The sequence below is a fragment of the Podarcis bocagei genome (assembly GCF_964188305.1).
Source record: "Podarcis bocagei genome assembly, chromosome: 7".
Classification (NCBI taxonomy): Eukaryota; Metazoa; Chordata; class Lepidosauria; order Squamata; family Lacertidae; genus Podarcis; species Podarcis bocagei.
Genome location: NC_138132.1, coordinates 69,722,693 through 69,733,596, shown reverse-complemented (window position 1 = coordinate 69,733,596; position 10,904 = coordinate 69,722,693). Strand labels below are relative to the sequence as shown.

General features: G+C 46.5%; 1 protein-coding gene and 1 long non-coding RNA gene across 2 annotated transcripts; both read right to left on the bottom strand.

The window, feature by feature from the left end:
- Nucleotides 1-992: 992 nt before the first annotated feature.
- On the bottom strand, nucleotides 993-7,029 carry LOC308591490 (kelch-like protein 25; the record flags this gene model as incomplete). The annotated part of the gene is made up of 3 exons (XM_081202253.1): nucleotides 993-2,599; nucleotides 6,303-6,494; nucleotides 7,025-7,029. The coding sequence occupies 3 exons, from the start codon at nucleotides 7,027-7,029 to the stop codon at nucleotides 1,102-1,104; spliced, it is 1,695 nt and encodes a 564-aa protein (XP_081058379.1). The 3' UTR covers nucleotides 993-1,101.
- Nucleotides 7,030-7,698: 669 nt separating this feature from the next.
- Nucleotides 7,699-10,563, bottom strand: LOC308591718. Its single transcript, XR_014010230.1, has 3 exons — nucleotides 10,496-10,563; nucleotides 9,192-9,321; nucleotides 7,699-7,778 (listed from the first exon to the last, which is right to left on the bottom strand). It is a non-coding gene; the product is annotated as an uncharacterized lncRNA (long non-coding RNA).
- Nucleotides 10,564-10,904: the final 341 nt, after the last annotated feature.

The following is a 10,904-nucleotide window of genomic DNA, read 5'->3' as shown; positions in this document are numbered from 1 at the left end:
AGGCTTTCATGTTGTCCCTTCCAGTCCTCTACACCTTCGGCATGGGTTAAGGTGCCTATCCAAAGAGCTGCAGCCTGGGAGTGTTGGGCCGCATCCCTCCAGTGGTGCAGCATGGGGGTGGGCATAGGGGCAGTTGCCCCGGGTGCAAAATTGTTACAGGCGCAAAATTTCAACACTTGGTGCTACCTCGATACAGCTGCATGCATCCATCACTGGGCTCCGTGCTTCTCCATGTAAACCAGGAAATGACCTCTCCAGACAACGGAATGACTCTTCTTATTTCTGTGGCTGCAATCTCCTGGATAACGCAGGTGCTGTTAAGCAGTTGAATACACATGCATACTCCACCCAGTTTCATCCCTTCCATTCCCCCCTTTAAGTAGCCCTGGGCTCTGGCAACCCATGCTACACCACTGCGTTCCTCAGAGAGAAACAGGTTCCGAGATTCTAGAAACAAGCGGTTTTGTGTCAGTGTAGCTCAGAAGCCCCAGTTATTAACATAGTTATCTACAGGAGAGAGCAGGGTGAGGGAGAAGTAGCTCCCCATAAGGCTTGCCCTCCACTCCCAATGTTTTTCTTTCCAGAAGCGTAACATGTGGAACAAAGCCTGTTTCCTCATCAGAATATGCCTGACTATTTATTTTTGTCCTGGCCTGAACGTACAGTACAGGATGTGTTTGAAAGCTCTGGGTAGCAAAACAGAGGCAGGTTTGCAAATTCATGAGCACGTGTGTCTGCGTGTGACAAATTCCAGAGTGGCATCAGGGTTGGCTGCAATAGAATGCAACTGATTGCTTTAAAGTCATTTCAGCACCAGGGGGCAGGGACAATTGCCACCCCACCCAGCCCACAACCAGCCCGCTATCCTATCCTGTATTTTGCCTGAGCAAAGGTGGCAACCCTACCCCTGGGTTTGAGGTTCCCCGGCCCTCTCTTACACCACTTAGATGGAAAATCATACAAATTACAAATAAAAAACTGAACACAAGTAAGTGGGTAATGACTGGTCCTTCTGTTCTACACCTCTCGGGAGTTAAGTGCCTTCAGGTTTCTCAGGCACATCATTGCTGCAGAAACCACTTTGCAAGCTGTCTGTGAGCCTCACATCCACTGAGGGTTCACTATGGCTGTCAGTGCAACCGACGTCTTTCGGAAAAGCTCTAGGATGGGCTTTTTGGGGACCTTCATGGTGGTGCAGCCAAAGCCGCTGAGTCCCCAGCTGGTGAATGGCAGCCTCTCCTGGCACTGGACCCACTTAGGGGCTCCGAGTTCCCAGTAGTAAACAGTGTTATAATATTCCTCTTTGTTCTCTCCTTCCAGGTTGTTCTCCCCACCCAGCACGTAAATGCGGTGCTTCCATCGCACCACACCGGCCCCCGCCAGCTTTATGGGCAGCCTGGGGATAGTGACTCTCCTGTCCAACTGACCATCTTCCCCCAGAAAGAAGCACTTCCGGGTGCAGCGCAGGTTCCCTCTTTCCGACCAGTGCTGGTTATGCCTCGTCCGGCTCCGGACGTAGCCCCCGATCACATAGATCCCGTTGTTCATGGCCACAGTGCAAGACCAGTAGCACTCGTTGTCCAGGTACACTTGAGTCCACGTGTCAAAGCTTACTTCGTAGATCAGGACCTTCTGGGAAGCGAACCCTGAGCCGACTGTGTTTGTGACGCCGCCGACCAGATAGAGCTTGTTCCTGAGTGCCGCCGAGGCAAAGTGGCTGAGCGCAAAAGGCATCCTTTTAATCGGGGCCCAGAACTTTCTCTCCAAGTCGAAGCACTCCGCTGTGTCGAGGTAGTCCTGGTACCTGCACCAGCCACCTATGGCGAACAGCTGCTGGTTGCAGGCGAGGAAGCCGTGGGAGGCCCTGGCCACAGACATGGAAGGGAGCTGAGTCCAGCGACCCCTTAAGGGGCTGTACTCGTGCATCGTGTCCGAATAAGAGCCATCCGTGTGGACCCCTCCGGTGACGTACAGCTTGTCCCCGACGGCCACACAGCGGGCGCAATACAGGCATTTCAACAGGGGCATTTTTTCCCACGTTTCAGCTTGCGGGTCGAAGCAACCGACCTGGAAGTCCTTGGTCTTCAGTCCTGGGCCTGCCTTGTTGAAGAGGTCCACGCAGATGATGCAGGTGGAGTACATCCCTCTTCGCAGGCCTCCACTGTGCTGCAGCCTCTCCTGGCGGTTGAAGCGCTTCCACCGCAGGCGGACATCCCTGTGGCACATCAGCTCCGACTGGACCACCCTCAGCTCCTCCTGGGTCAAGAGCGGGAGGCGCACATGCGTCAGGAGCTGCCCCAGGAACGGCAGGCGGCTGTCGCTCTCGCTCTCGCTCTTGCTCTTGCTCTTGGCCGTCACCCAGCGCCACACGGCCCGGTAGACGGTGAGTTCAGAAGAGACCACCAGACTGTCCAAGGTGAGGATGCTAATGAGGGTACTGGGGTTCAAGTCGGTGAAGGTCTTGTCCTCGATGGAGAGGCGCTTGAAGTGCAGGTTGACCAGGGTCTTGGCTTTTTGGAGGAGCTCAGGGTCGCTGTGTGCGAAGCCCAGTTGGTAGAGCAAAAGGCAGTTCTCTGGGGAGATGTGTTCCAAGAGGTATCTGGGGCGGACAGATGGGAAGGTAAAAAGGTAAAGGATCCCTGGATGGTTAAGTCCAGTCAAAGGTGACTATGGGGTTCATCTCACTTTCAAGCTGAGGAAGCCAGCATTTATCCACAGACAGCCTTCCGGGTCATGTGACCAGCATGACTAAACCGCTTCTGGCACAACGGGACACCATGACAGAAACCAGAGCATACGGAAACGCCATTTACCTTCCTGCCACAGTGGTACCTATTTATCTACTTGCACTGGTATGCTTTCAAACTGGTAGGTTGACAGGAGCTGGGACAGAGCAATGGGAGCTCACTCCGTCATGGAGATTCAAACCACCAACCTTCTGATCGGCAAGCCCAAGAGGCTCAGTGGTTTAGACCACAGCTAAAAAAGGACACACTGCTGCTGAAGATGAGCTAGACAAGATGCATATGGCCACATCTGCACAATATTATTTAAAGCAGCATCGGGAGAATTTAAACAGTTTCTCCAAAAAGAACCTAGGAAGTGCAGTTTGTTAAGGGTGCTGAGAGTTGTTAGGAGACCCAGCTGATGGAATATGCTGAATTAGCAAATCTAACTAGTAAAATTAGAGATCAAGATGAGACTGTTTCTCAGCAGGATTGGAAAATGTTTGTAGATGACTTTTAAAAAAAATCATTGTAGCAGCAGCTACAATGATTTTTTTTTAAAGTAATCTAAAAAAAAATCATTGTAAACATGTTGAAACACAAGCAGGTTTAGAGTAAGAACAGCAGTAAAATACATATCTGAGAATACTGTGGAGGAGGTAATATATAGAATAATTATAATATACAGCAATATTAGAAAAATTGGGGAAACCATGGAGGGCTGGAAGGGAATTCAAATACTAATTGAATGTTAATTTGAAAAAGTTGTACACTTTATTTTTGTTTTGTTTTTTTGAAAAATCTATAAATAAAATGTATTTAAAAACTGAGAGAGTTGTTAAGAGAGCATTATTCCCCTCCCAGAGCAATAATTCCTAGAGTTTCCTGGGAAGAGGGGTTGACTATGAAACCACTCTGTGCCTGTAATCAGAATATAATAGCAAAATCCAAGTGTTCAGGCTGAATAATATGAATGCAACTCTTTGGCACACTACATCTTATCTGGAATTGTGCATGAGCCCTGCAGATGGCACTCCTGACTCATGGGGGAGAAATTACTTTGGTTCACGCTTTAAAGTCAATCTACCTAATCTACACTTCTTGAATCTAAAGGCAATGTGAAAACATAGCCATTTTTCAACAATTGTGTGAAGCAGTTCTCCAGTCAAAAGGGGAGCATCTACATTATTGCTTGCAAAAGAAAAGGAAAAAAATGCTTACAGAATTGCGTACCAAAATGCATATACCTAGGAGAAAGGCACTAAAAAAAGATCTGCCAATTTTCCTGCAAGCTTATAAAAAGAAATTTTGATACGGAAATGGGGCAAACTGATGGTTGGAAAATCAAGAAACTGAGAAAAATGTACCCTATTGCTTAAGCATGTGGTGGAAGTGCACTTGATTTGAGAAGGGAATGTCTTTGTATCCTAATATTCCACTTCCCCAGAATCTGCAATAGCTTGAACATACAGGCAACAACCAATTTATGTGAGTCCAATTGACGCACGGCCATGCAAGTGTGTATTGCGGCAACCCGGAAGCAGCCAGAAAAGAGGGTGGAACAGGAGGCAGAAGGAGGTGGGGCAAGGGCATAACAGGGAGGAGTGGGCTTATGCATGCTCCACCATCACACGCAATGACCGGGAATGCAACTACCACGCAAATCAGGGGTTGTCTGTAGTTACACAAGAGGCAGAAAGGCCTTATTACAAAGGGGTCCTCCTTTCACATCAATTACAGGCAGAGAAGATGGAGATACACTTTCCGTGCAATCTGCTCCTGTTTACTGTTCTGATCGGCTTGTACTACTGACCAACCTGTGCCGTTAACTTGGCCGATTCATAAAGATGTCATGTCGCTGGCTTAGGTAAAGGTAAAGGGACCCCAGACCATTAGGTTCAGTTGCAGACGACTCTGGGGTTGCGGCGCTCATCTCGCTTTACTGGCCGAGGGAGCCGGCGTACAGTCATGTGGCCAGCATGACTAAGCCACTTCTAGTGAACCAGAGCAGTGCACGGAAACACCGTTTACCTTCCTGCTGGAATGGTATCTATTTATCTACTTGCACTTGATGTGCTTTCGAACTGCTAGGTTGGCAGGAGCAGGGACCGAGCAACGGGAGCTCACCCCGTCGCGGGGATTTGAACCACTGACCTTCTGATCAGCAAGCCCTAGGTTCTGTGGTTTAACCCACAGCGCCACCCGCATCCTGCCACCCGCCACTGGCTTAGCTGACATGTAATGGACAACATGGCAATAATTGTACGGCAAATGTGATGTGCCTTGTCTAATTAATTGGGTGATTGTGAGGTGGCATGAAAGCTGAAAAGACCCTGTGTTCATTATAGTTCCCATCCCTTTATGGAACCGTCCTTTATTGCAGTATAAAGGGAAGTCTCTTTCTGCACAAAACTGCTCCATTTTGGGGAAGCCTTGCTCCTCTTTTTCTCTTGCTTTCTGAGAAGTCTTGCTTGTAGGTTTTTCCCTGCTTTTGCACACACTGTACGAACCTGCTCTTCACGCCTAGCTGAACCTGATTGTTATATTGTTACATGATATGATCAATCATTAGTAACAGACATCCTAAGCTCATGGAAAACAAACTGTACTTGCTCTCCATGCCTAGCTGACCATAACTACAGAACCGGACTGTTATATTGTTTCGTGCCATATTAATCTCTAGTTACAATTCAATTAGGAGGCTTCATGCCTGTCTAGTTCTAGCTCTGATTCTCAGCCTTCTCTCCATCAATGATAAATGATCACATGTAATCCCCACCTCTCACATGTAATTCCCGCCTTAGTACTTATGTTAACCAATCACAAGTTTCTGTGTGTATGTATCAACCAATCAGCCACAGGCCCACCTGTGGCAATGCTTGCAATATTCAATAAAATAGGCTCCCAGGGCCCGCCCTGACAGACGCCTCATGTTACACCTGCCTCTCTCGTCTCCCATGATTTTTCATTTCTACAGCAGTAGAATCAATGAAGATGGGTATCATTTTGCTTGAACATTGGTTGCCTTTTTACTTAATAAATTCCCTACCTGAGAACAAACGGAGTGAGTTGCACAGGTCACTCCCTGGACAAGCGATACAAAACAAGATGGGCATTTCCCACTAAGGGGCCATTGCCCAGGGCTGGAGGATTTGTTTTGCAAGTGAAAGATCCCAGATTCAATCCCCAGCATCTTCAGGTAGGTCTGGGAGAGACTGCTGCCTGAAACCCAGGAGAGCAATCACTGCCACCCACTGTTCACAGTACAAAGCTAGACAGTCACTGATTTGACTCACTGTAAAGCTGCTTCCTGATTAAGCCGGCCCTTTGTTCACAAATGGGAGGACTAGAATCTTGCTTCATATTTAGGGATGGACCATAGCTCAGAGCATCAAGTCCAAGGTTTGATCCCAGCATCTCCAGATAAGGTCAGAAGAAACCTCACTCTGAAAACGCTCGAGAGCTGCTGCCAGCCAGTGGAGACAATACTGAGATAGATGGAACAATGGTCTAACTTGGTATAAGGCAGTAAAGAGGATTCCAATGTTCAAAGACGCAGCATTATTTAGGGATTACCTGGAGCAACTCTCGAGCAGTGGAAGGATTTGAAGCCTGCTGGCTGCTACAAACAGGTCTTGGGCCATCTCTGGCATGATAGTAATCTCCTCCGTGTAGAAATAGTTCAGTACAGCTTGGACAATGGAAGGCTCCATGTCTTGCAGCAGAACCTCTCCATCCTTTGACTCCCGGAAGGAGTTGGAGAGCATCCTAAACGACAGGAAGGGAGGGATGTGTCAACATTTGGAGGTCAGGGTATCAATCTCTAATTCAGCATTCCTTAGCTACCTTGAACCATGTGGAATCTCTGTCAGCAGACTTGGGCTACCTCACTGCTCAGCCCTAACTCCAAACCATTTATGAGTGAGTTTAAAAGCATTGACTCACAGTGTAGGCAACCCTGATCTAGATAGACCAAAGGTCTGACTTAGCATAAGGCAGTTTCTAATGTTCCTGTGTCTACCAGCTCCCATATTTTGTTTCTAATTATAGCAGCCTCTTGTAGCCTGAAAAAAAAAAGAATGATGACCCCACTTCTGACCATTGTTTGATTCTATAGGAGTTCCCCTAAACTGGGGATAGGGAGGCCTAAGAACCTCCAGATGTTGGTGGACTACAGGTCCCATAATTTATTTTGTTTGATGTTTCATAAAACGTATATGCCCACTTGGTTGTAGGAAAAACCTCATAGTGATTATGGCTGATGGGAACAGGAGCCCAGCACCCTAACCACCCCATACCTCATGAGTACATGGATGCTGTTTCAACCATGGTAGAGAGTGACCCAATGACCCAATGCGAGTAGATCTAGGAAGCTTAGCACAAGAATTTCCAGGATTATGCTGGAAAGAGCTATATAGCAAAGAATGTCAACAGGGCATTCCGTGTGAGTTGCCCTAAACCAGGGATGTCAAGTCCCAAGGACCTTCCGATGTTGCTACAACTACAACTCCTATCATGCCTGACCATGAGGCATGCTGGCTAGACTGAATTGATTTGGAGTCCAAGTAAGCATGCATGTGGTGGTACAATGGTACCTCGGTTTACGAACTTAATCCGTTCCTGAAGTCCGTTCTTAAACCAAATCCGTTCTTAAACCGAGGCGCGCTTTCCCTAATGAGGCCTCCCGCCACCAGTACCCTTCCATCATTTGGATTCCATACCGAGGTGAAGTTCACAAACCAGAACACCACTTCCGGTTTTGTAGAGTTCATAAACCAAATAGTTCGTAAACAGGCCTGTTCGTAAACCGAGGTACCACTGTAATTACAAGGAAGAGGAGCAGGTGGTGATGAGATCCAGTCACATGCAGAGGGAACCACATGGAGAGTGTCTTGCCCAGGGGCCCTTCTAAACCCAGAGCAGGCCCTTTGCCTGCATGACAAATAGTAACCCCAAAATGTATAAATAAATACCTGTGACAGGGGAACCGTTCGCCTTTGGCCACGATGGTTGTGTCGCAGAGGAGCTGTTCCTGGCGAAGGTAATTCAGCCCTATAGGAAGAGAGGGAATGTGTGCGATGAGACAGAGCAGACAGCCATCAGAAGTGAAGCCTTATTAGTGGTGCGACCAGTGGGGGCTGCCCAACTTTTGCAAATAATTTCTCCCAAACAGAATGCATTTTTTGGTATGTTATTAACAGTGCTTCCTTCCTGGGGGAAAGCAAAGGCACGCATATCCCTAAACATTTTGTATGTAGTATCTTCATACTTTTGTCCATTTACTGTATTTATTTTTCCCAATTTGAACTATAAAATGGTGGTTTTCTTGAGTCAAAATGAGAGTACCCCAAAACAATTTTTTTAGGGGGGGGGAAAGCACTGGTTATTAATACTTATGCATGATTTGCTATGCACACTTTGCTATAATATACATATATTAAATGCTTTCCCCCTCTTTTGCTGGCAGAAAAATCCCAACATTTGGAGAAGTGCAAACATGAAAGGACAGCTGTTCCTTGCTTTACATACTGTTTCAGGAAGCTGCAAATGTGGTTGCTTCACATTAACACGTGCACCAAGCTGATTTTCTTCTTACCTCTGTATTAAGTAATGTGGTCCAAAAATGGAATGGATGTTACCGTCCCATTAAAAAGTTTCCACAATGTTTTTAATTAAAGAAAAATCATTATTGACATTTATGCAGGACTGGAAACTTCTTATGGACTTTTTTGCGTGAAAGAGAAAATGAACTTGTAATATCTGCATTTGAAGATTGAAAAAAATACCAGTTTATAGAAGATAGAATGGTCGGGTGTTAATGTGTGAATACTATATGTAGCTGCAGGACAAAGAACTGAAGGTCTTTTTATTTTTCTCTATTCTCCCTATTCTTTTCCCTTCCAACGTTTTTTCTTTCTACCTTTATTTCTCCCTCCCCCACACTTTTTAAAATATTCTTCCCACCTCTGTTCTCTTTTAGATGAAATATTTCAGTGTATTATAAAAGTATACTATGCAATGGATATGAATTTTTGTATATCTTCAGACAAGTATCAATAAAAATATTTTGAGAAAAGAAAATGAAGAAAATGAAAGTACCCATTGCTATGGGCTGCATTCCTTAAAACATAACTACAGTGGTACCTCAGGTTACAGATGCTTCAGGTTACAGACCCAGAAATAGTACCTCAGATTAAGAACTTTGCTTCAGGATGAGAACAGAAATCGTGCCGCGGCGCCGCAGCAGCAGCGGGAGGCTCCATTAGCTAAAGTGGTACCTTGGGTTGAGAACAGTTTCAGGTTAAGAACGGAGCTCCAGAACGAATTAAGTTCTTAACCCAAGGTACCACTGTACTAGGAAATAAACCCCACTGAACACAACAAGGCTTGCTTCTGAGTGAACATGAAATAGATGGTAAAAAAATCTTGCCAGGCCATGGTGGGCTCAGATATCGGGGGACCTACCCTCTCGTATGTACTGATTCAAAGGCTTGTCTTCCTCCTCTTCAATGGTATCATCATCTCTGTCCCAAGGTGAATTCATCATTGCACTCCTACTTGCTCCCAGATAGCAAAGCTGTCTTGCAAGCCATTCCTGCTGGTGGGGGGGAGGGAAGACACAGAATAAAGATGAGAAGAGGTCATTGGCAAGAAATCTGAATCGGAGACTCCCAGTCAAGTGCAAGATGTAGGCAAAGACGCAAGTTTATCAGAAAAAGGCCATTGATGACTACTGGTCATGGTGACTACTCTCTGCTTCCATGGTTGAATGCAGTAATGCCTCTGAATGTCAGTTGCTGGAAACGATAGGAACAGGGAGCACTGCTGTGCTCAGGTTTCCCATGGTGATTTGGTTCACCTCGGTTAAGAACAGGATGCCATTGGCTTGATCCGGTGAGCTCTTCTAAAGTTCCTCAGAATATTAGAAGATCCCTGCAAAGACTCATCTAGCATTTTGCTTCACACATTGATCAGCCCCAATCTATTGACATGAGTCCCCTGTTTTAATTCGTGTGTGTTGTGTTAGTTTTGTTACATATTTTAGTTATGGGTTGCATGTCCCCCAGTCTCCAAGGAGAAAGGTGCTCCAAGGGTGCCAGAGGTCTGTTTTCAGGTTTTGGTTTCCTTGGAATGAAAGTCCATGAAGACTGTGGATTCTTTAGAGCATGGGTAGGCAAACTAAGGTCCAGGGGCTGGATCTGGCCCGATCGCCTTCTAAATCCGGCCCGCGGACGGTCCAGGAATCAGTGTGTTTTTACTTGAGTAGAATGTGTCCTTTTATTTAAAATGCATCTCTGGGTTATTTGTGGGGCCTGCCTGATGTTTTTACATGAGCAGGATGTGTGTTTTTATTTAAAATGCATCTCTGGGTTATTTGTGGGACATAGAAATCCGTTCATTTTCTTTTTAAAAAATATAGTCCAGCCCACAACATGGTCTGAGGGACAGTGGACCGGCCCCCTGCTGAAAATGTTTGCTGACCCCTGCTTTAGGGCATGTATGGTTTTATTTACATATATATACAGCCTGAGCTTAGGATGGAGGGACTCACAACGTTAACACTTCAACAGATCTTGGGCTCCCCATTAAGTTTCTAGAGAGGGTCCTGAAGGCCATGGCTTCAGATTCAGCACGTGAAGCCTTTGAGTCTTTCCAGATTGAGACACAACTACTGGCTCCATGGCCCTCCCCACAGGGCCTGCAATGTGCCTCCCATCCCAGTTATTCCTATCAACCCACAAGGCTAATCCACAGCTCCATAACCCCACCTCTGTCCGGAAGTCCGGTGCGCATCCTGATCTTCCTTCCCCCAAGCTTTGCCCCTCCCAGCCTGAACATCACCCAGCCTCCAATTGGTCCAACTGGCAGAGGTGTCATAATCTGTTTTGCTTATTGTGCTCTGATTCATTATTCTCCAATTGTGTGCCTTGCATGGGTGGGGAGGGGGCACACCTAGAGCCTCATTAAGGATTAGGAGAGGGGAGGTGTGGCTTCAGGAATGGAGGGGCGGGGCTTAAATGGACCACAGAACAAGAACAAACAGCTTCAGAATGAATTCTTTCAGAAAGGGGGAGCATCATTGCAGACCCTCCAAGTGCCCCTATTTTCCAGGGACAGTCCCAGATTTACAGAAGCAGTCCCAGTTTCTGATTTGATGCCAGGATGTCCTGCTTATCC